Here is a 20,214-nt window from a genome sequence, read left to right as displayed (position 1 = left end):
GCACTCATGCCACGTGTTATTATGTAAAATGACACTTTAAACATCGTCTAAATGTAACAACCCTAAAACAAGCCCAGTATAAACTAATAGGGTTCCTGTCACAGCATGGGTGTGGAGCTGCAGAAATTAAAACAAAAACAACAAAAATCCTCCAGTTCTTTAGTTCATCTCTTGGAACCAGCCCGGTGGATAATAAGGGGTGGCACAGAAACCTTGTTCTTCCTCTTTCTGGGCATGAGATACCCTTACTTGCCCACAGGGATGCCCTTCAGTCCCACAGCTCCCTCCCTTCTATGTTAGGCACTTGGCAGTAAATTCGGACAAGTCAAGATGAAGGAGGCCCTGTCAATTAGTGCTAAAAAGCTCACAGCCATTACTCTGATCTTTTCCTCCATTCTCACCCAACTTCCTCTTTCATCATAATCACAGAACAAAACCCTCTGCCTCCAGCAATGAACTCCGTGGACACTTCACACACATCTCGCTTTTTTTTTTTTTTTTTTTTTTTTTTTTTTTGTGGAGTCTCACTCTGTCGCCCAGGCTGGAGTGCAGTGGCGCGATCTTGGCTCACTGCAACCTCTGCCTCCCGGGTTCAAGCAATTCTCCTGCTTCAGCCTCCCAAGTAGCTGGGACTACAGGTGTGTGCCACCATGCCTGGCTGATTTTTTGTATTTTTAGTAGAGACGGGGTTTCACTGTGTTAGCCAGGATGGTCTCGATCTCCTGACCTCATGATCCACCCGCCTTGGCCTCCCAAAGTGCTGGGATTACAGGCGTGGGCCACTGCGCCCAGACATATCTCACTTTTTTTTCCTCTGCCAGGCTGTCTATGACAATCAATGCAGCTGGGTTTTAAAAGTACAATTTCACTGTGCAGAGAGAGCAGGGTTACCTGGGCCTTGCACAGTCCCACAGAAAATCCCACAAAGCAGGCTTTCCTGGACCTGAAATCACAGGAATTACCTGGTATTCTTCTCAAAGCACAGATTCCCAGGCCACTCCTAAAATTCTGATTTAGTCAGACTGTGTTTTTGCCAAAGTATGGAGTAATTCTCTTGATCTTGGAAAGGTCTAAAATACTGTCCTAGGAGCAAGTGGCTCTCCAATTTATTGGGCATCCAAATTACTGGGAAGCTTGTTTAAAATATCTGCTTGTGATGGGTGCACCAAAATCTCACAAATCACCACTAAAGAACTTACTCATGTAACCAAACACCACCTGTGCCTCAATAACCTATGGAACAAAAATGAAAAAAAAAATTTAGTGATTATCAAAATTACATCTGTTAATACATGCTCATTGTAAAAAAAAAACAGACATTACTTAAAGGTATAAATAAGAATGCAAACAACATCTATAATCTCACCATTTAGAAAGAAACACAAATTTATATTTTGGTATACATTCTTCTAAACTTTTTCCATAGATACACACACACACACACACACACACACACACACACACATGCATTTTATGCAAAAATGAGATGATTCTATATATGCAGTTTTGTCATCTGCTTTTCCTTTTTGTAAGATCGGATGAGTAGTTTTCCACTGCAATAAACATACATCTACATCATCATTCTTAATGGCTATAGAATTTTCTACTATATTTATTTGTTCATTTATTCAATAAATGTTCATATATAGACCAAGCACTGAGCTAGATTCTGGGGATGTAGTCATAGGTAAGCAAGTCTTTGCAAACACAAATTTACCATAATTCATTGATTAACTCCCTATAGTTTTCACTACTATAAAAGGATTTATGATGAATATGTGTACTTACATTTTTGAGCACTTGCCTGAATATAGCCTTAGAATAAATTCCTAGAGGTGTTAATTACTTGATCAAAAGTAAATATATTTTAATATTGATATAAATGCAGATCATCTTTCTGAACAGTTGTTCCAGTTGATGTTCCCATCAAAAGTGCCTATTGCTCCTTATTCTTGTCAACATTGAAGATTAGTAAGGTTTTAAATCTTTGCCAATCTCATAGACAGAAAATTAAAATAAATGTTCTCTCTCTCTCTCTCTCATAAACTGACAGAGAGTTCATATCCTTTGCCCTGGATGTTCTTTTATTTCTGAGTGATTTGTATAAAGAAATTATTGTGTATTTTACAACTGCTTCTCAATTTTTGTCTTTGGATTTGATTTGTGGTATTTTTAAGCCATATTAAAGTTGATTTTTTCCACGTTAAAAATTAATTAAAAAACAAAATATCGGCTTGTAAATCTCACTCTCAGAGACAGTAGATATAGGATGAGGTTCCAAAATGTGCATTGTGAACAAGCTGCCCCTTTGTGCTCCCAGGCGATGTTGATGTATTTGGGCCACACCTTTACTGGAGTTCATGCTCGGGACTCTCAGCCCTTGTTACTCAGAGTGCAGTCCCGGACCAGCAGCTAGACATCACCTGGGAGCTTGTTAGATGGTCAGAATCTCAGAGTCTACCCTGGCCTGCCAAATCAGAATCTTCGTCTTAACAAGATGTCCAGGTGATTTAAGTTTGAGAAGTCTGATTTAGAGGAGTGGTTCTCAGCCTTGGCTAAGTATTAGAATCACCTAGGGAGCTTTCAAAAATCCCAGGCTTAGGCCTCTGCGAGACTGAATAAATCAGTATCTCTGGAGATGGATCCCACGCACGAGTGCTTTTAAAGTTTCTCAGTGGTTCCCATTTACAGAGAAGACTAAGAACTTCTGAGGGTCCTTCCAGTCTCTCCCACTGCAGAATGCAGGCCAGCCCTGAAGCCCGGGAGAGAGAAATGATACCCTAACCCATGGATCCAGGGCTCTATAATAGCCAGAGGTCCTACTCAAAAAGCCCAATGGCTTGACAGTTGCCAGAAGAAAAAGAAACAAAATGGGATATCATTTCACCTTATTTATAAAGCATTCTTTGAGTCTTTCATCCCTTGAATTTGAATTTCTTCAAGACTCTTCTGCTGGGGTCATCTCATTAATTTATTGTTAAGGTTTCTACCACACAGACTCTCTGGATATTTGCTGACGTTATCCATAAATCTGATCCTTATCTCCTCTCTGTTTAAGGCAGATATGGACCAGTCACCACCCAGACTTAGCAAGGACGGATGCAGACAGTACACCTCTGCCCTCTGGTACTCAGTGGCCCCACCTGGGCACCTAACCTTGGGAAAGGGGGCTGATTACTTACTCCCAACTAATTTCAATGTCCCACCCCAAATTAATTTCCTCTGTGCCTTCTGCTCCTCCAGCTCTGTTGCTCTAGCCTGCTCCTTACCTGTCCCTGAGCTCACTTCAGACCCAGTCATAGGAGTGGTGGCAATACCAAGGACTCAGCCAACCTTCACTGACTTCCCAGTCAGTGACATTTCAGATATATCCCCATATATTCCCCATATATATCCCCATATATTTCTGATATAACATTTCAGAAATCTCCCCATGGTGCCATTAAACTACTGCAAAAATCACTATCCAATAAAGGAATTAAGGCTATCTCATGGAACTTCATTCTATGTACACATATGCAAAACTTAAAAGACTTGTGTCTTTTGCATCTCTATTTTCTATGGAACCACATCCAACTTGCTTTTCCAACAAGGGTGCTGAGTATGCCAAGAAATAATCCATGTTCTAGTATTACGGACTGTGTGAGAGAGATGGGCAGGTAACTAATTAATTATACTGTGGGGAAGGTGCTCTGTGGGCACAAAAGACAACAACTCTCCTTGGATGGGAGAGGGGATGGAGAAGGCTTAGCAGAAAAGAAGATGCTTGAGGTTGGCCTTCATTGCACAGGGATCTTTTTGTATGGAAAAGAGAAAAGGAAGGACATTCTGGATGTAGGAAACATCTTGAGCAAAGTAGTGGGGGTGTGGAGGTTCATATCTAGGAATGACTTCCGAGCAGTGTGGCAGGAATGATGCAGGAATGATTGGTATTGAGTGGGCAGTAGTAGGAGGTGACATGGGAAACATGGTTGAGGTCAGGGTGTCAAGGTCCTTGAATATCATGGTAGAGCAGCTGCCAAGGGCTTTCATCTTGGGCTTTTGGGAGACCCTTGTGAAACTAATTGTATAATGCATGTCATTGGAAGAATAGCATTTACAGTTTGATTCTACAGACAACTTTCCAAAAAAGCAAATGAGGAAAACTTCACTAATTTGAAATTAATCAGAGAAAATGTCTGATGACTTAGTGAAAACTCAAGATTGTAGGTTTTTTAAAGAAATTCTGTTTTATAGCTTTCGATTACTGTAAATACTATAAAGTAACATATACATCTATTAATTAGAAAAATGAGGTCGATAAGCTAAGACTTACAATTCACAATAGGCATATATGAAGTAAAAATAAGTATGTAATTCATCAGATGTGCTTTTTGTTTTGACTGTTTTGTAGAATCATCATAACTAGAGCATCTATATCACAGATTTCCAATTTTTAGAGGCAAACTATTGAGAGTCTTTTTTAAGTGAGGGATACTGATGTAATAAAAGTCCAACTGATCAGCCAATAACAGAAGTTTAGGAATTTAGAATTCTAAAAGAATTTAGAAAAATCCTTTTTTAGTTTTAATTTTTAATTATGGATACATAATAGTTGTATATATTTGTGGGGTACATGTGATATTTTGATACAAGCATACAATGTGTAATGATAAAATCAGGGTAACTAGGGTATCCATCACTTCAAGCATTTATCATTTCTTCATGTTAGGAACATCCCAATTCTACTCTTCTAGCGATTTTGAAATATACAATAAATTATAATTAACTGTAGTCGCCCTATAGTGCCACCTAACACTCGATCTTATGCATTCTACCTAATTGTATTTTTGTACCCATTAAGCATCCCCTCTTTATTCCCCACTCCCCACTACCCTTCCCAGCCTCTGGTAACCATCATTCTACTCTCCATCTCCATGAGTTCAATTTTTTTTAGCTCCTACATGTGAGTGAGAACATGCAATATTTACCTTTCTGTGCCTGGCTTATTTCACTGAACATAATACCCTCCAGTTCCAACCGTGTTACTGCAGATGACAAGATTTCATTCTTTTTATGGCTGAATAATATGCATATATGTATATGTGCTACATTTTCTTTATCCATTCACCCGTTGATGGACACTTAGATTGATGCCACATCTTGCCTATTGTGTATAGTGCTGCAATGAACATGGCAGTGCAGATATCTCTTCATATACTGATAGAAATCAAAATTCTTAAGCCAAACTTCCAGAAAAAAGCCCTATTGCCCTTTGCTACTGACCAAACTAGCAGGTACAAGGCCGCAGCTTCTCGCTTCCCACCAGTTCCTTTGAAGCTGCAGTACAGGGGGAGAGCTTCGTGGAGGGAAGGGTCAGGTTGATGGGTGTCTCTTCCTGTAAGTATAAAAACTGATGAGGCTGTGCTCAGGAAAGTGTGTGCACATGAGCATGAATGGCCAGCGAGAGGATGATGCCAGTATCATTGCGTACTAAATGCATTCTTTCAACGAGAATTCTCAGCTACTATTCTAGTTCAGGTTTAGCCTCTATCACAGGGAAAACAGAACAAGGGAGGGAAGACAAAGCTTGTGGAGAGAAGAACTGAGATAGTCTAGAATCACACCAAAATAGCTGTTTGTGGGGTCAAAGAAAGCAAAAGCTGGTATGGTTCTCTGTTTCCCGTAGTCTGTGCCTGTGGAGGAGCGGGGGGCGCACCTCCCGCTGTCCTCCAGTGCTGTCATGGGGCCCTGTGCTGGCCCAAATCCCAGCTGTACCATTTTGCTGTTGGGGTGACTTGGGCCAGTCCCTTAACCTCGCCGAGCTTCAGGCTGCTCATTCGTCGACTAGAGAGAATAACAGTGTCTCCCTCACACCTTTATTGTGAGGCCTGGTAAGGTGACTCATGAATGGGGCTTAGCTCAGGAGATGCTGTCCACCCCTCCCAGGCCCAGGCAACCTTGTCCAGGGTTCCCATCTCTCCTGGGATGCAGCTGTGGAGCTTCACCTGGAGAAGACAGGTCCATCACCATGTTTTATTCACTGACTCAGGAAGGACTGCAGGCAGCAGACTATGGGATGGCAGGATTCTGTCCTAAACAGCTCTGCTAGAGAAGCAGACCAGGGGCAGGGAGAGGCTCCAATGACTTTCCCGACCTGGCTTTGCCAAGGCCCTCTGCTCCTGCTCTTTCCTTTTCCACTGGGTGAGCTGCTTCCTTCAGCTTCTTCTCAAAGCTGATACACACAAGGAGACAGCTGTCCCATGCTCCCCTGCATCCTTCCTGACATGAGACTACTCCAGTCCCTTTCCCAGGCCAGCATGGGTGTGCTGTCTGCTATGCTGCCAGAACTCCCTTTGTCTCAACTTCCGTCCAGCCCACTTTCCTGGAAGGCCAAACTACAGTCCTTTCAGCCACATCAAGATAGGTCTGGCTGACAACTGGCCTGCTGCTTGGCTGACCAACTGCTGCTGTTCTGTTCACCTTGGGTGCAAGTTCTCTGAGCTCCACTTTACCCGCTGCTTCAGCTCTTGCCCCCATTTCACCATCCTGGGGAAAGTTTCCAGGGTGTGTTCACTGGTGCTGCCCTCTGCTTCCAGGGTCCAGTGAAGCTGGAGGCCCAAGTCCCCTACTAACCAGCCCACAGGCAAGCTGCCTAACCTCTCTGACAGGGTTTCACCTACAAAAAAAAAAGGAAGAATACCCATTTCTACCTCACCTGAGTTTTGTGGGGATCACATGGTAAGGTTTTATGGAGGTTTTTTAAGCACTGTAAAGCAAAACACAAGGGTGAGTTATGGTGATTATTCTCCACTGGGAATGTCTGCTCTTTGCATGTTCTTATTAGGCTTTCCATGTGTGTGACCAAAAGAGTTTCCATAGTTGCTCTGGCTACTCACAGAGACACAGCAAACACAGCTCGTGTCCAGTAGGTTGTTTGGGCTCCACCTCCCTCTGCTGGCCATCAGTTTCCAGACAATCTGTGCAGGACTTTGCTTCCCATGCAAAGGCTGTCCTTGGCCGTATCAGTTAGAGCTCACTGGTGTTGATTTTCAAATGGCACACTGGGCTGTGCCCTCTGAATTTGCCACTTAAGAGTTCCTTTATCACCCAAACAACTGGGGACACAGCTTATAAAAGTATACACCGCACAGTAAGATCACTCAAGGCAAAGCAGATAACATTCTGACCTAGGACTCCTGGAGTCTGAGCTCTAATCCTGACGGTCTCGGTCAATCCAATGGCTCTTTAATCTCCACAGTGTAGGTACTGGCCTGGAATACAGGCTCAGGAACAGTCCTGTCACGTTTCCTTGCATAGTTTCCCCTTCATGTGTCTCTCCCTACCCCCACTGCGTTTTACTGAAATCTGTTTGTGTGCTCGCTTGTCCACATATATTCTCTAAGAGTTTACTTTGAAAAACAGCTTCAGCTGATAAGAAAGGGTCTTCAGGGCTCAATGCACATGAACAGCTGACTACCTCTTGTCCTTTGCCACAGCCCAGAAAAGGGTCTCTCTCAGTGGCAGGTAGGGGTGAGAGCAGAGGGCTCACCCTGTGTGCATGGCTGGCTGCCACTGCTCTTACAACTTGATAGAGATGTAATTCACATACCATAGAATTCACCCATTTAAAATCATCCAGTTAGTCACAGAGCTTTGCAACCACAGTCAATTTTAGAACATTTTCATCACCTCCCCAAAAAAGAAGAACCATACCTATTAGTCACTCCCATTTCCCACCACCACCCCTTCAGCCATAAGTAACCACCAGCCTGCTTTCTATCCCTATGGATTTTCATATTCTGGCCCACATGCTTTTTGATATTTTTGTTCCCTACCCCAGAAGCTCCAAGCTCTCCTGAGCAGGGTTTGCAGGGATACCATGGCCAAGTCCATCAGGAATCTGGGTAGCAGCCCTGGGCTGGCTCTTGAGAACTTCAGGATGTGTCTTGCCTTACCAGTGCACCCCCATCTGACCCCGAGGCATTGGAGCAGCAAAGGGGCTGAGGGCCGCCTGGACATTTCTCTTCTAAATCCAGGCCAGACCCCCCTTGCATGACTCGGATGTCACAGACTTACCTGTGCGAGAACAGTTGTCCCTGCAGGCTGCTGAGGGGTTGCGATTTTCAGCATCTACATCAGCCTTTAGGGTGAAGATGCTGCATCTCTAGCAGGCCCTTATGACAATGCCAAGCTGTCTTTAGATGTCAAGGCAGTTTCATGGTGTCCTGGACATCTCAGCCTTTCCCCTTTACTGCTCTCTAGCCCACTTTCTCTGCGATAATGTTGGGACAACATATTCTAGGGCAGCTATTTCAAGGGAGAAAATACTTGGCTAGAGTCTAAGGACTCACAGAGAGCAAGCCACATATGAGTGGATAAGCTGCCGGCACACAGCTCAAGCCCAGCTCTGTGGCCACTGATAGATGTGTGATCTTGACCAAGTCCTTCACCTTCTTTGAGCTTTGTGTCCCCAGCTGCAAAATGGAATACAATGGCTTCTCTCACCTCACAAAATGGTACTAAGAATTAGTAAGACAATATATTTGCTATGGTTTGAATGTGTTCCCCAAATTTCATGTGTTGGAAACATAATCCCCAAATTCATAATGTTGATAGTATTTGCAGGTGCATATCCACGGAGCTGGGCCAGAGCTTGTGTCTTCAAGAGTCCAGGCTCATTTAAGAAGTTGTATCATAAGTTCATCTGACTTTATTAATGCCTCCCAGGCCAATATGTGTGTGCCCACATATTCCCAGACAAATTCTTGGCAGACTTTTGCATAATTCAATCAGCACTTTATACGTTCTAAAGTCCTTTGTATCATTAAGTCAGGAAAATGGATATAAGTTAGTATACAAATGCTTGAGTGACAACCGATCCTAAGATGTTACTATATACTGTGTTTTAGAAAATGTGTTCTAAGACAGGGTTTCTTAAACTCTAGGTAGTGAAGGACTAGCTTGTTGGTTTCTTTCTAACTTCCATCTGTCCTGAATGAATAATTTTGATAATATAATAAAAAACATATTACTAGAAAAATAATCACACATTTGAATGTTGCAGCAATGTCAAACTGCCATAAACATTTCTAATTGCTTATTCTCAATATTTTGTACTGACCTTGTTGTGGGTCAGTAATGGTTCACAGACCAGGACAGGTCTGCCAACTACACTCTGAGAAACTGTTCTAAGGAACACCATTCCTAAGAGAAATTCCCTGAATAAAGAGTTCTTTGATCAAATAAGTTTGGGAGAGCCTATAAGCTAGAAAGTGTTGATGCTCAGTAACATATTAAAGCTCTGAAAAGTCCTGCATTAAAGAAGTTTGGTTAATCATTAATTAATTCAGCATTTCCCAAACCAACTTGACCTCACAACTCATTGTTCACAAAATACCTTTCAACCTCCTGCAAAGTTACATTTCTTGAAACCCACTTGGCTCTGCCTTGCCTACTATAGGCAAAGCAGTCCCCAGGCATGCCTGAACTAGAAGCCTCTGTCCTTTGCCCACACCCTCATCCTCTGTTTTTTTTTTTCTTTATAATCTTTTATTCCCATGGCACACAAAGTCATGCTCTGACTTTTACTATCTTTCATGCCTACTTCTACCTCCTCCATAGTACTCACTTTGGGTGACCTCACCCATAAACATCAAAGTCACTTGTCTGATATACTTTGCCAGTGCATCCTATAGATCTGTCTGCTTGCCCACCCTCACGGAGGTGACTCATAGCAGATCTTCATCATTAGTACTACCTTTCACCAACAATGGCCATCTCCTTCCACTTAATCCAGTTAACTGACAAGTATTTCTCTATTTTTAATGGAAACTGTACCCCTACATAAAAATATTACATTCACATAAAACATGTGTGTTGCTGTTCCCTAAGCAGCACTACTTCTTGTCATACTCCTTTTTCATCCTCTCTCTCTCTGTCTATCTTGCACACTCATGTAGAGTCTCATAACCTCCAATTGGGGGTTTCCTACCTTACAATGCGTAATCTCTACTCTGAAATCAACTCCATGGAAATTTCAGCTCTCGCAGCTATAGTCTGGTGAAAGCTTCTAGAAGTATGACTTGTTTCTGTGGGTTGCTCCACTTAGCCTCCCCTGGTCATCGGTGACTCTCAGTAAGCTTTAGTCTATTCTCCATTTTACTGATTATCTCTGCTTTCTTTTTCAGCACCTCCAGCTTTGGCAGCATTTCCTCCAAATCTAATCACATCTACTTATTCGCAGATGTACCCCTGCCCCATACCCACATGGATACTGATCTGCCCTTACAACCAGTCACTAGGTCAGGGTGTCCTGGAGATACAGAGCAAGTCAGCCAGGGTCCCTGCTCCAAGAGAATCTCACTTCCCAGGTTCTGGTATGGTAATGTCTACAGTGCTTGAGGTCCCGGGGCAGGAACTTCCAAACTGCATTTCCCCAACATTAATATTGTGTAAGACATTAATCGACAGTCTCCACCAAAAAGTGTTCTGAGGTCAAACAAATTTGAGAAACAGAATTGGCTGTGCTTACATATGTTATGAATCTTGAGGAAGAGGCAATATATAATAGATTTTTTTAAATGTCCTTAATCTGCAAACCATCTTTTCAAGGAACCCCTGTTTGAGAGAGTATCCTTCTTCTGATGCCATTTGGGAAATGCTGGCTCAGGGGTAGCTTCAGCTGACAGTCCTGCCAAGTGCCAAGGACTAGACTGAAGTCATTCAAACATACAATCTGGCTAGATGGAAGATGAATATCTCTTTCTGATTTCCCTTAGCTCTGCTTTTTGAATGATAAATAAGTAAAGTCTGTACCCAATGCTCGGTTATTTACTTTCCCATGAGTGAGTGTTCTGTGTAATTTACCATCTAGAGACCTAATGACTTCCAAGTCTATATTTCTAGCCCAGATCTCTCCCCTGAACTCCAGATCCCATACATCCTGCTGTCTGCTGGACAACCACCTATTGGAGATCTTTAATAGAATGTCCAGCAAACACATCCAATGCAATTTGTTCCATATAGAAGTGGTTACTATCCTCATAAAACTCATTTCTCCATCCGCATTTCCTAATGGCTCCATTACTATCATCCAACCAGAAACCTGGCAGATGTTCCAGACTACACCTTCTTAGCCAAGTAGTCAAGAAGTCTTCTCGATTTGACTGCCCAAGAAGTTCTTCTCCATTGTCAACTGCCATTGTCTAATTTTGGGTCCTCATTACAGTGGTTTTCTTTTCTTTTTCTGAAATGGAATCTTGCTTTCTCACCCAGGCTGGGGTGTAGCGTTGCAATATCAGCTGACTACAACCTCTGCGTCTCGGGTTCAAGCAATTCTTCTGCCTCAGCCTCCCAAGTAGCTGGGATTACAGGCGCCTGCCACCACGCCTTGCTAATTTTTGTATTTTTAGTAGAGACAGCGTTTCACCATGTTGGCCAGGTTGGTCTCGAACTCCTGACCTCAAGTAATCTGCCTGCTTCGGCCTCCCAAACTGCTGGGATTACAGGCATGAGCAACTGTGCCTGGCCCTACGGTGGTTTTCTGACTTGTATTTTGGGTCCGGTTCTCTGCAAAACAGACTCTGAGTTTCTGAGATGTGCATTCAGAAAGGTTTTTGGAGCATGTTACGGAGAATAACCCCCTGGGGGTGGTGAAGGAAGTAAGATTGGGCAGAAGGAGGAGTTGAACAACAATGTAGGTGCAAAAATAGCCTCAACCAATTATATGGAGTGCTCTTGAACCGGATGACTCTTTAGAGTTGTCTCACTTGATGCAAGGGATTGGGGGGAGGATCCTTAAACCAACACATTTCCATTCTCCTAGACCACCACCTTCCATACCCCCATCTCCTACAGCCCCCCAGCCACCGCCACTAGATATGGGCAAACCCCCATCCCACCCCAGAGTGGCATAACCTTTGGCCAAGGGCAATTCCAAGAATGGACCTCACCTGAAAGCCACCTGTCATCAACCCTTCCAGCAGCTGGAGGAGCAAGTGCCACAGTCCTGAAGGGGGATCTGGGTAGTAGACCGCAGCACCCACTGTAGCATTCTTGTCCCTAATCTTGCTGCTTTCCAGTTCTCCCTCCACAACTCCACCAGAGGGGTTTTTCTAAGCCCAAATGTAATCACACTACACCCTTTCTCATGCCTCTCCCTACCTCCTCCATACCTACGAGACGATTCATATCTGAACTCTGTCTATGCACGAAGCCATCTCCCACAGCCTTTCCTTCTTGTGTGCCCTCTTGCCTCACAAATACCAATCTACTAATACTTATCCTTCACCATGCTGCTCCCTCTGCAGGGAATGAGCTTTCCCACTCCTCTCACTAGCAAGCCTCCATTTATCTCTTAGGGCCCATCTGAAGTGCCTTCTCTATAATTCCTTCCTGAATATCTTCAAGCAGTAGACTCTATACACTCTTTTTATACTCTTGTAGTTAATTGCTTATGTGCAGTTATTTGCTTAAATCTGGCATCCTTAAGAGCAAAACCTGTGTTGTATTCATTTTTAAGTCAATGAATCAGCCATCTGCATCAGTATTGTATAAGGCTGTGTCTACATGGGCTGACTCAAACCAACTGGAGTTGACTTTAGTCATTTTTTTCTGGGACTTAATCTAGGTGCCCAGTGAGGGCTGTAGGCCCCTGGGAGGAGGAACTCTATTTGAAGACTCTCACCTGGCTCAGGATGTCTATAACTCAAGGCTCTGAGGGAGTTGGGCATTTAATAATACTGCCCGTTAGGTTGATGCCGCCCCTCATGGTGGGCAAGAGGCATAGCAAGTGACCTACAGGACATGTTACAAAAGGCCATAAGGCCTGTCTTGCCAACAAATCTCTCTTTCATGACTGAGCCCTCCCTTCATGTCCATTCTGAAATTCTCACTCTTATAATTACTAATGGTTGGACCAGTGGCCCCGTAAGTAGGGTGAATACACTCCAGAGCCTGGCAAGCAGATGCATCTCTAGAAGATAATTCCATGTCTATTTATTTTTATTTTATCCCTTTAAAAATTTTAGTATTGTGGGCTGGGGGCAGTGGCTCACACCTCTAATGGGAGGCCAAAGTGGGCAGACTGCTTGAGCCCAGGAGCTCAAGACCAGCCTAGGCAACATGGTGAGACTCCATCTCTATAAAAAAAAAAATACGAAAAAATTAGCCGGGATGTGGCAGCACGCACCTATAGTGCCAGCTACTCCAAAGGCTGAGGTGAGAGGATTGCTTGAGCCCAGGGAGGCAGAGGTTGCAGTGCACCAAGATTGCACCACTGTATCCAGCCTGGGCAGCAGGGTGAGATCCTGTCTCAAAAAAAATGTTTTTGTATTGTGTATGTTTTATAATGTGCACAAGATAGTAGTATACTAACACATGTATATGATTTATAAATAAATAATATAAGGGAATATACACTCAGAACGTTTTTTACTAAGTAGCACATTGTTTTAAAAAATTGGAGCCTTCTGGATTGGACTCTAAAGCCTTGAGGCCTCTCCAGCTTTCATCCTATGAGCTCTGCAGCTGATCTGTTGCTGAGCTAATTTGTACCAATGGCACCTAAAGTTTTACAGGAACTCTGAAGTCCAGGATCTACCCAGCTGGAAATGAAAGGGAGGGGCAGGCTGAGGAGAGCACAGAGGCTGAATCTAGCCAGAGCTGGTGAACCATCAGGTAAGGAATTGAGAACCTGGAATACACAGAGGCATACAGTGAAGCAGAAGGCAGCAACAGCTAGGACAGCAATGGGAGGGATGCGATATGGAAGAATGGCAATCCCTCCCTCTACCACGAAGCATGCCCCATCCATCTTCCACTGTGGTTAGGATGAGAGTACAGCCAGCCAGATATAAAGGTGGCAGTGGCTGCTCTAGAACACCTACATAGGGGGCTAAGAGGCAGCAATCTGATTGCAGTGAGGGCATAGGAGCCTTTTCTTAAGGCTGCATTCGCATATCAGAGCACTATTTTTGCTTGGGTTGTATGGTTATTTGTGGATGGTTGTGAGGATTGATTGATGGTGGAGATTGGGTGGAGGGGCAGTGTGCATTGTTACCAATGCAGCCTTGATAGTCCTTTAGCAGGTGGAAACTAGTGAGCCTCATTAGGGTGGAAAGAGACTTATGGCACCTAAAATCAGGAGAGACCCTGATCTGGCGCCAAACCCTGGGGCCTGAGGGCTCCATTGGGATGATACGTTAGAATAACTCCATCAGCCAAAAAGCAGCTTCATAATACAGGACCAGACATGCATGCGCAGGGAATGGGCCCCTCAGTGGGAGACCAAATAAGTGATGAGGGGGACTCCAAGAGCATGGCTTGCAAAAAGGAGGCACAGAGAGACCCCAGAGATGAACATGGCTAACTTGGCAGGTTTAGTCTCAATGTCGAGGAGGAGTGGTTCACACCTCCACAGTTCCCGGTTCCACTAGAAAATCAGTAGAAGACTGTTTGATGGCCATGATAAAAAAAACTATATACTGAACCTTCTTATATACAGATTTTCCTGGAAAATAAAAAAGATCAGAAGGGAAACAAATGCAATTCCTTTCTACTATGTTTTTAGACTCTGATTAGGCTCTTAATATTCTACTGGCAGCAGACTATAAACCCTTTGAGGGCTACAACCACTTCTTGCTGACAAGGCGTTGCATTTGTAAAGTTAGCATAAACTTTTGCATACACTATTTCATACCACAACACAGCAAGGTAGGCATTCTTATATGCATTTTGTGGATGAAGAAAAAAGTTCAAAGTGATTAAGTTCATTTAGCCAGAAACTTACATTCTACAGGTGAGGAATCTGAGGCCCAGATGGAGTTAACTGACTTACCCAGGACAAAGAGCAAATACTCATCAAAGCCACAACCCACGCCCAAGCCTCACAGAACTTCACCTGTATCCCAATTCTCCATTCTTCTATTACACTTTCCTCCCAGCCCCCAATGGTGCTTAAAGCAGAGGTCAGCAAACAGAAAGCAGGCTATGAGGAATGGCTAACAAATTTTATGAGCTCTGTCTTTCTACTCTTGATTCTCCCCTAGATAATTTGTTCTAACATCTTCTGTGTTTCTTCACAGCATGCAAAAGGAAAGAACAAGAACATGGGAAGGATAGAGGCAACACACCCAAAAAGCCCAGGTTGGTCTTCACAGATGTCCAGCGTCGAACTCTACATGCAATATTCAAGGAAAATAAGCGTCCATCCAAAGAATTGCAAATCACCATTTCCCAGCAGCTGGGGTTGGAGCTGAGCACTGTCAGCAACTTCTTCATGAACGCAAGAAGGAGGAGTCTGGACAAGTGGCAGGATGAGGGCAGCTCCAATTCAGGCAACTCATCTTCTTCATCAAGCACTTGTACCAAAGCATGAAGGAAGAACCACAAACTAAAACCTCGGTGGAAAAGCTTTAAATTAAAAAAAATTTTTAAAAGACCAGGACCTCAAGATAGCAGGTTTATACTTAGAAATATTTGAAGAAAAAAAAGCATTATTTATAGTCCAAAGAAACCAAAGACTTAGCTCACCTGCATTCTGACTTTGTTTGGAGACACACACTTCAGCAGGGCGGCGACTTGGCAAGACAAATGATGAGCAAGAAAACACCACTGGATCTCACACCTTCAATCCATGACCATCCTCGCTGTGCTTGGCTGTTTAGTGGTTTGGAGCATAGTGATTTTGAGCCATTGAGTGGACATCTTTTAAGATCAAACTTTCTCATCTGTTCTACCATGCCACGAAGGTGTATGGTGTCTCAGTACCACCACCACCAGTGGTTAGAGACTTAGGCAGAGCTGGTCTTCAGAAATGGTTGTTCTATAGGAGTGCAACCAACATGGTTAGGGGTTGTCTGAGTTCATTGGATTAGGAGTGTGATTTTGCTCGTCTAGTCTAGCGTTTGAACCTGCCAGGCCCGCAACCTAAATGCAGATTCAAACCCAGCAAAGAAAATTTGAATGACACCTAAACCAGTGCATTCTCTTTGTTTGTTAAGGAATGTTCAGATATTTTTTAAGAAATGAAACAAGAGTCCATCCATTAAAAAAAATCACCTAGGTACCAAAGAACACACTTAATATTATAGTGCAGGTATTTTATTGCAATGATTTTAATAACCAAAGCTATTTTTACACAAGATACTATGTAAAGTTATACGTATGAACTGATCTAGCTGTAATACACATGCCACATAGAATCATGACTATTATTTATGACTCTTGAAGCATTTGAAATATGAGTTTTCAGAACTGGCAAGAAAGAATGTAGCTTCAGGGAAGCAATTAATATCATGGCAGAGAGGTCGATGCAGTACACGTGTACATCCAGATGGCACACTCCTTTTCAGGATCCATAAATGTCACTTAAGTAGAGAGACAGACATGGTTCCATAATCTGTTCCTAGCTGAGAAAACCTGAGGATCTTTCGAAAGTAGTACCCCATTTTTACACTAGAAAACTAAATTTAACAGGGAGGGTAACTAAATTAAAAAATTTGTTCAAAGTAATGCTTTTTAGTAAAAGGTCACTAAATAAAGAACTATCCTTAGATTAATTGACTTATATTTGCTTTATGCATCTGGCACCAAAAACCTCTTTTAAATACTTTACAAATACAAATAAAGTTTAAAAAAACAACATTATTATTCAAATGAGCTATTCAGTACTTATAACTATCCTAAAAAGTTATCAAACTAACTTATTGCCAATCCCAGAAATTTTATGATTTGGATGTCAACAAAACAGCAGGTGCAACTGAGAAATGGTGGAATTGGTGGAACCGCATAGAAAAAAGCCAGTGTTCTGGTGGACGACAAGACTTTTGATCTATTGGTATTAATCAATTTATGGAACTAAGAATAGCCTCCAAAGCATTCTGCCTTCTTTCTTGCTACTGCATTAAGCTGGAAATTTTATAATATAGATTTTGCTCTCTAACAGGGACAGATTAAAAACTAGACCTGAGCTTACAAATACAAAATTTTAAATTTCTATTTTTCCAAATCACTTAACCAGAGCTGTAGAAATCAAAGCCAAAAAAAAATGAAGTTGTATTAGTGGTACCCCAGTGAATCACTTGATTCCCAGAAAAATTCTCTCTGATTTCAGCTGGACTGTAACTTATCTAAGTGGATGCCTATTATGCCATTAGGTAAAGAATTGGATACTGTTAGTTAATTACCATCCCTACTTAGAACTATGAAATTAAATGTTATCCTAATGATAAGTTGTTTTATTGAGATTCATTAAAAATGCCAAAGAACAAAACTGAACCATCTTAACACGAAACATAACTCCTTAGCATCAAATCTCAGCACCTTGTCTAGGTCTGTAACAGGCAGGCAACTAGAGAGGTGAAGCAAAACCAACAAGCCATCTATCTGTGTCTCCTTCATGTCTGCTGTCAAATGAGAAGAGGAAACCAACATATACTTCTCTTTTGATGAAATACTTCATTTGCCTTGACATGTTTTGTTTTTTTTTAAATTTCACCCACAACTCCAGCTTAAAAATTTCCCTTCTAAATATGGCACAATTATAGTTCAGCTATTGAAAGAGACCATTTAAATGGCCACCCTTCAAGATTTACTAAAAAATAGAATCTTGTCAATGACATAAACAAAAAGGAAAAAACTGATTAACATTTTCTCTCTCTCCGGGAATGGAGGGAGCCGGGGATACAGCTACATAATGTATTTATAATTTAGGAGGGAGGAAAGCCTTATTTATTTAAAATGTGATAATTCTAAATGCAGGGAAATTCAAGCTGTGTCTACACACAATCTTACCAAATTCAATACCCCAAGAAAAGAATAGCAGAATTCAGACAACCATGCTTTTTATTTGTTGCTACTATATATTACCCCCAAAATCAATCCAACTACATGTTACCCTTTTTTTTTTTTTTTTAAGAGAGTCTCACTCTGTCACCCAGGCTGGAGTGCAGTGGTGCAATCTCAGCTCACTGCAACCTCCACTTCCTGGGTTCAAGTGATTCTCCTGACTCAGCCTCCCAAGTAGTTGGGATTACAGGTGCCACCACACCCAGCCTAATTTTTGTATTTTTAGTAGAGACAGGGTTTCACCATGTTGGCCAGGCTGGTCTTGAACTCCTGACCTCAGGTAATCCACCCACCTCGGCCTCCCAAAGTGCTGGGGTTACAGGCATGAGCCACTGTGCCTGGCCCATGTTACATTTTTTACCAATTATTTTGGTACTGCATAGGCACAGTCTCACAGAATATTGCTTCATTTTCAGTATCCCACCGTAACAGTTTTTTAAGAAACTAACCAGTTATCCTATTTGCTAACACCAAAGATAATTTTCATACCAGCATTGAATTTGCACCCATTATGCAATTTCAGGGCTTAGAGATATATTTTCTCATAAACAGATGCACAAATCAGAGCCTGAAAAGCAATTTTTTTACTCGACTGTTTGAGCATACTCACATCCTTTGCTTTTTAGAAATCGTGATGGACAAACTCAGCTTCTCACAAGCAATACACTTATTACATCATGTATGACTGATTCTTCACTTGCTCCTGAACTGGCATGTAGAAAAAAAACAATGCTTCCATTCCTATTTAATGTAACATTAATTTCTGGCTTGAGTTTTTTAATCTACATTCCACAGAGCAGATCATGTGCCATTTGTTCACCCATCATTTCTCAATTCTTTTGCAAAATTCACCAGAAAAAGGTATCTATCTTACCCTTTTATTTGTACATGTGTTTATTCCAAAACTGCACTTAAAGTAATCCTTTTTTTTTTTTTTTTTTTTTTTTTTTTTTTGGTAGAATAGAAGTTAGTCTGTTTCTGGCCATAAGACATTCAGGTCCTCTCATCACTGGAAGCTTTCCTGTAGAGGGCAGGGAGTTGTGACGTCTGGACACCCCAAAACCCCAGACTTCAGTAAATGTTCAGGTAAAAGAGCTCTGGATGTCAGGAATTGAGTATTCCAGTCCCTGGATGCAGCTGGAATAGACTCCAAAGACCAAAGAAAATGTGTGGGAAATCCAGAAGTTCTAAATGAACATGTCACTCACTGTGCCCCTGCAAAAAAGCGAAATTATTTTTCCAGGAAAATATAAAAGCACTACGCTACTTTTGGATTCATTCCACTCCCATTGCTACCCCAGGTGAATGACCGTAGTTGCAGGTTAAATGCAAACTTTGCTATACCAAAGAGTCCTAGGACATTTTCACATGAGCTATAAAGGCATTTTCCCTAAGAAAGGTCCTCCCTTCTTTGTACATAAAGGATGAAAACTATGCATTTAGCAAACAAAGAGAAAGCACTTCTCCTTTTTCTATCTAGTTGTTTAGGGTGCATTCAAACACCAGAGGCTGTTTTGAGACATGTTTGGCCTTCTGGGTTATTACCGTGGTGTGGTTAGCTTTACAGTACATTTGGTAACTATTTCCTAAATAGTAAGGACAAAGAAGCAGAAGGTAAGAAATAGCGACTTCCACGTGTAAAAAAAAAAAAAGAAAAGAAAAAAAGAAAAAAAAAGTGTAAAGATCTACTATTTATAGTGTGAACCAAAGACGCTACCTCACTCAATTTCCATTGGTGATTTTAATCACATTGATGATACCAAAGAATACCAAAGATATTTTCATGCACGGTCTCAGTCTGCAGAGGGAACTCCGCCCCTTCCCTTCCTCCACCCCTCCCCCTTCCTAACTCTTCACTCAGTGTGTAAACTTGTCTTCATTCTTAATAATGATACAATAATGACAACAACAACATTAGGAAATACTACTCTTATTACTGCTAGTTCTACTTGTAAATCTCTAGGCAAACATGTTGCAAACTTTGTAAACTCCTAGGATGAGTGCCTTGCTTGAACCAAAGTGTTAAACCGCTGTTGACCTCTTTCACCTTATACTCTTTGAATACCTCAGCCTCTTAGAAAGGCCACTAATGAAAAAAAAAAAAAGGAATAATTATTCACCGTGGTGCTTTTTCCGTGCAACCATGCAATGAAACTTTCTTTGATACCAAAGGATGACTTTTCTTTTCCCAATTTCTTGCTGATAAACCAAAGCTCCTCCTCCTTGTTCCCTCTCAAGTTCCCCCCACCTGAGTTCACCTGTCCCTCCACCAGGCAGGCCGTGCATAACTTTTACCAATTCCTCCAAATACCTCATAGTAATAAAGTTTTAGGGTTATGTTGTATAGAGAGTCTATGTGATAAGGCAGAACTTACTAGTTTGATA

At 42.0% G+C, this 20,214-nt stretch overlaps 1 protein-coding gene across 1 annotated transcript in view; it reads left to right on the top strand.

The window, feature by feature from the left end:
• The window catches only part of ONECUT1 (one cut homeobox 1), a 37,279-nt gene extending 17,329 nt beyond the window's left edge, over positions 1-19,950 (top strand). Inside the window, exon 2 of the mRNA XM_002825469.4 lies at positions 15,066-19,950. Within this exon, the coding sequence (XP_002825515.1) occupies positions 15,066-15,358 (293 nt within the window). The 3' untranslated portion in view covers positions 15,359-19,950. The remainder of the gene's footprint in view (positions 1-15,065) is intronic.
• Positions 19,951-20,214: the final 264 nt, after the last annotated feature.

This window comes from Pongo abelii, chromosome 16 (genome assembly GCF_028885655.2).
Source record: "Pongo abelii isolate AG06213 chromosome 16, NHGRI_mPonAbe1-v2.0_pri, whole genome shotgun sequence".
Lineage (NCBI taxonomy): Eukaryota > Metazoa > Chordata > Mammalia > Primates > Hominidae > Pongo > Pongo abelii.
The sequence above is the reverse complement of the archived record's forward strand: the minus strand, read 5'-3'. Positions and strand labels throughout refer to the sequence as shown.